We start from the raw sequence: 5,308 nt of genomic DNA on the forward strand, positions 1-5,308 counted from the left end.
CAGAAAAATTCAGAGTAAACATTTACCCCAAGGCTTTTATTCAGCAACTGCAAATATTGCAAACCAAAATCACTCCTTCCCTAAACTTACCAATATAAATATCATTGCTTGTGACCACACTAGACACAAGGTGATCCGGACTGTCAAGAATTTGATGAAGTCTAACTTTCAGATCTGATTTTGACGGAGCCCGTTCTCTTGCAAAAGTTCTTGCTTTTTGCAAGTATTTCTCTGGTATTTGAAGAGAATTCTGACCAAATGTTACCAATGCCTGATGTATTCTGAGTAAAAGTTTGTACTCTGACACAGGTACCTTTTTTGTCGATATGTATCTGAAAAAAGTTCAGTTACGATAGTACACACTTCTGACAGTCCTGAGTCTTTCAAAAAACAGTCATGTGAATATTTCTTTAGGGATGTCATGTAAGAATCTAACCTGAGACATTTGTGAAGAAACAAACCTCTCCAGATCCAGATGAGTGGAATGAATGGTACTTACACCTGAAGGAAATCTTGATTTGTCAACAACTCTAGCAGCTGAGTGTGATGGTAATCCAAGGAGAGCAATTCAATTGCCAGTTTTATCCAGGGTCTCTTGAAATAATTTTCCTGATGGATATTATTAAAGTACAAGTATTAAAAGCACAAAAATAGTAGTGGTGCAGCAATCACTGCTTAAGGATAAAAATATAAAACTTTACAAGAAAAACCCGATCAACATGACAAAATCAAGGTAAACTTTAAAACATGAAAAAATGTTAGGCTTAAAATTCTTAATTATCAACAACATAACAACAACAACAAAAAATCAAGCAAATCAAGAGAGATGGTGACAGAAATGCCAAAGTTCAGATTTAAATGACTTCTTAAGCCATTGGATCCAGGTGTTGCAACTGTCACAGAAAAATTTGCCTAAGGGCTGGGCAACAAGAATATGCAATCATGGCTGAACGCCAAGGTGATGGGAACATTGTGTCATAAAAAATTCAGCTGTGAAGGCCAGGGTGATGGGAATGAGTTAAAGACTAGATTCAGTGGGTATTTACGAAGGGGCTAATCCATTATGTCCATCAGTACATGAAGGTGGAATGTACCATCAGTGAGCTGGAAGTGCATCAGCTCCAGAGGGGACACTATTTCCATATTCAGGATCCTATTCCTGCCCACCATAATCGGTGACACAGTGTTACAGAAAACTGAATATTACAAATATAATATGTTACTCATTGTTACTGTTATTGCACAAAGTTGTAGACTACCTAGCAAGATAATATGGAGTCTGTGTAAGGAAAACAGTCTATGGTCATTTTGATACAACATATCAAATGACAAATGTAGACCTTGGAAAATGGCAAAAAAGCAAAAATCACATACAGAAAAAGAGATAATAATATTGCAAATGGAAGGCAAACGCTCTTGACACTGCACACAAATCTTCATGTGGGCTGGGCCTACAAGCCACAAGCCTTGGAGAGTTGCCACTCAGGTAAGCCTAATGTTTTGGGCCACATGCATGGAACCCAGATCCATTGGGTTCAATAGAGTATTGCTGTCTGTAGCAATGACAGTCTATTTTTTTTTATACAAAATCTATTGTGCATATAAAATGAAAAGCAGAAAACATTATGGAAATAAACAACAGCACAAAATAACCTAACAATACCTCTTTGATTCTTATCTGTTCATGATTAACAAGAACATCAACAGCTTGGCGTTGATTAAGATGCTGAAGTTCACAGCCTCCTAGTGCAATTAACAGTGGCAAAACTTGGACTCTTGATCTGATAACCTCTTCAGGATTTTGTAGCACTTGATGAACCATGTGATGTACCAAATCTTCTGAGATGAAATTCTGAAATGCAAACATTGTCATTTAACAGTCACCCTTACCCACTCACACTGGAATGATGCCCTGTCACATCATGTAATGTGTACGCTAAACAATTGTGCGGTCATAACCTAAATAATTGTTTATCCCACAGCCAAGAGCATATAGTGCAGGGTAATTGTATATTTCTATCCATTTCAAATTAATTCTGTGTACCCTACCTTGTACAGTATGGCATAAGGGGCTTCTGTCATGAGTGTGTTAAACAAAGAAACAAATGACAAGACTATGATCAGGACATGAATTCTGCTTTTCACATTTATCAATATTTGCATATTTTTTGTGAAAGGTACAAATATGCAAAACATTTTTTTCTTTTTTAAGTACACAATACTGGAAAACTTTCATATACCAGTTTAAATTTTAAAAAGTGGAACATGTAGACCGATATTCCTTATGCTCTATCTCAAAAATTAAGATCAACTCTATAAATATTGTGGCTCATGATTTCTTGTACATTTTCTTCTTAATAAATTGTTATGATAAAAAAACCTCTAAACCAATTGGTGTTGCCATCTGATAACCAAATGTTGAAAATACAGATGCATGAAATAGGCCTATTAATATTTACCTAAAGACTAATTCTCCCACTAATGCAGTTTATGTACTGTTAACGAAATGTAAACTATGGAAGATCCATTGCCTGTGCACTGGAATTCCCACAGTAAATGATGGAAAATAAGGATAATATTGTTCATATGTACTTTTATAGTTGTATACTTATGAACAGGTTTTGATCTAATGAATGAATCTAGATCTAGACTACACAAGCTAGAAAATATAATACAAAATGAAGACTACACAAAACGATAACAAACAATGGGTTACCAGATATGTTACAATTGCTCCTATGTCAACATTATCTGCGTATTAGTAGCAATCCCCCATCTGATTTTAAAACGTAATTTTGGCAGCCATAATATATCAGTCAGTCCTTAAAAATTCCCGGCTTAATTTTTGATGCTGGATTCAATATGAGTATGAGCTTATTCACCCTTTGATATTACAGTATTTAGACATTTTGATTCTGCCATGCGTCAAGAAGTCCATTTGCTCTTACGCTAAAGACAAGAAGCATGAGGCATAAGGCTTGCTCGAAGTTAGCTTTCCTAAAGCCAGCCAGTATCCTCTTCATCTGTGCAGAATACTTTGTGACCACAGATCACCTGTTGGTTCTGCTGACTTATGATAACTATCCAATCCCATTAGAAATGCTGTAATCTTATCCTACTTGCAATGGTCCATTTGGAGGGTGATAATCCTCATTTCTGAGCAGTATCAAAACCAGTGCATGGGCCAGTCCAGGAACCTGATCTCGTGCCACGCGCCTCGGTGACTAAATCAGAGCGCAAGCTCCGATCTAGCATAGCACCATTGGGACAGCCGGCCATTGTCTATATTCCAGGCATCACAAATGTGTGACACCCAGTGCAAGTGGGTTAAGCTTAACAAAGTAGTGATGCAGTACCAACTGATACCCATAGCGATTGATGCATAGGCCCTTTATAGATGCCCATGTGTCTTGTAAACATTCTCTAAAACAACTTAAACTCTTACCATTCTGTGTAGTCTTCTTATTGTGTGAGCAACTGCTGTGAAATCCCATTGGTCATCAACTGCATGTTTAGCAACTGCATTAAGAAAGTGCTCATTATATGTGCAACGGTCCTTCTTCCTATGTGCTTCACATAATTTTTCAAGAGTCGTTTCTATCTGTAATATTTAAAAATCAGACTATGGCATTTATATTATAATGAATAATCTATCAACTGTTAATTATGCCAAAATGGTATACAGACCATACAGCACTTAAACAAAATATGAAAATGATTTAAAGTATCAATTATTTCAAATTAAAGAAATATACAGTATAACTAACAATAACCATAATATGATTGTTCATTAGTATAATGGTAACATTAACAATTTGTAATTTTATATCAATAGAAGAAGTGGCTTTTACCTTCTGCCGAGTCAAAGATTTTAAGTCTTTGGAAATTGATTCAAGACATTCTTTCATGAGGACTTCCCTCACTAAGCTTTCTTCTTTGGAGAGGACAATCCGTTTTCCTTCTGTAACGAACATCATGACAAGGGACCAAAGAATACTCAACCCTAGGGATGCTGAGATGATTGTGCCTTGTCTATATACTTCTTGCAAGATGATACCAATGTTATTTATCCTTCCATCTATGCAGATAGCAAGCAGCTGGAAAATTAAAGAACCAATTTTTAATTAAAACACATACAACTCTTATGCATATAAAATAACATTATTGGATAATTTACTTAAAATGTAGATTGTACATAAACATACACACCACAAATAGTAGTTTGTATGCACTATGCCATTCTTCATCAAGATCCTCCTCCCTATTCCTCTCATTTGCCTACCTGTGACAAGTCCTTTGCGGAAAGCTCTTCTAATATTTCATTCTTCAGAATATTGTCAATGACCACAGGCACAGCCACAAGTAGACCATCTGACAGTGGGGTTGGTGGCAATTTCTTGAGTAAAAAGTCCAGATATATTAACTGCCTCAAATCCAGGTCATTAATGGAATGCCGTAGAAGCTGCAACACACCCAGAAATAAATGTATGTATGTAAGGATGTGTGTAAGTAAGCTTATGTATGTCTATGTATGGATATATGTATGCATATGTGTGTGTGTGTGTGTGTGTGTGTGTGTGTGTGTGTGTGTGTGTGTGTGTGTGTGTGTGTGTGTGTGTGTGTGTGTGTGTGTGTGTGTGTGTGTGTGTGTGTGTGTGTGTGAGTGTGAGTGTGAGTGTGAGTGTGAGTGTGAGTGTGAGTGTGAGTGTGAGTGTGAGTGTGAGTGTGAGTGTGAGCATGAGTGTTTGTATGTGTGGGAGTGGGAGTGGGAGTGGGAGTGGGAGTGGGAGTGGGAGTGGGAGTGGGAGTGTGTGTGTGTGAGTGTGTGAGTGTGAGTGTGTGTGTGTGAGTGTGTGTGTGTGAGTGTGTGTGAGTGTGTGTGTGAGTGTGTGTGTGTGAGAGTGTGTGTGAGCGAGTGTGTGTGAGCGAGTGTGTGTGAGCGAGTGTGTGTGAGCGAGTGTGTGTGAGCGAGTGTGTGTGAGCGAGTGTGTGTGAGCGAGTGTGTGTGAGCGAGTGTGTGTGAGCGAGTGTGTGTGAGCGAGTGTGTGTGTGCGAGTGTGTGTGAGCGAGTGTGTGTGTGTGTGTGTGTGTGTGTGTGTGTGTGTGTGTGTGTGTGTGTGTGTGTGTGTGTGTGTGTGTGTGTATGTGTGTGTGTGTGTGTGTGTGTGTGTGTGTGTGTGTGTGTGTGTGTGTGTGTGTGTGTGTGTGTGTGTGTGTGTGTGTGTGTGTGTGTGTGAGTGTGAGTGTGAGTGTGTGTGAGTGTGTGTGTGTGTGTGTGTGTGTGTGTGTGTGAGTGTGTGTGTGTGTG

At 38.4% G+C, this 5,308-nt stretch overlaps 1 protein-coding gene across 1 annotated transcript in view; it reads right to left on the minus strand.

The window, feature by feature from the left end:
• LOC113823559 (uncharacterized) overlaps positions 1-4,462 on the minus strand; it is a gene marked incomplete at its 5' end in the record, with an annotated part of 4,959 nt that extends 497 nt beyond the window's left edge. Inside the window, 6 exon segments of the mRNA XM_070113388.1 lie at positions 91-332; positions 500-609; positions 1,664-1,852; positions 3,446-3,601; positions 3,852-4,097; positions 4,283-4,462. Of these exon segments, the coding sequence (XP_069969489.1) occupies positions 91-332; positions 500-609; positions 1,664-1,852; positions 3,446-3,601; positions 3,852-4,097; positions 4,283-4,462 (1,123 nt within the window).
• Positions 4,463-5,308: the final 846 nt, after the last annotated feature.

Source organism: Penaeus vannamei, chromosome 34 (assembly GCF_042767895.1).
Source record: "Penaeus vannamei isolate JL-2024 chromosome 34, ASM4276789v1, whole genome shotgun sequence".
Lineage (NCBI taxonomy): Eukaryota > Metazoa > Arthropoda > Malacostraca > Decapoda > Penaeidae > Penaeus > Penaeus vannamei.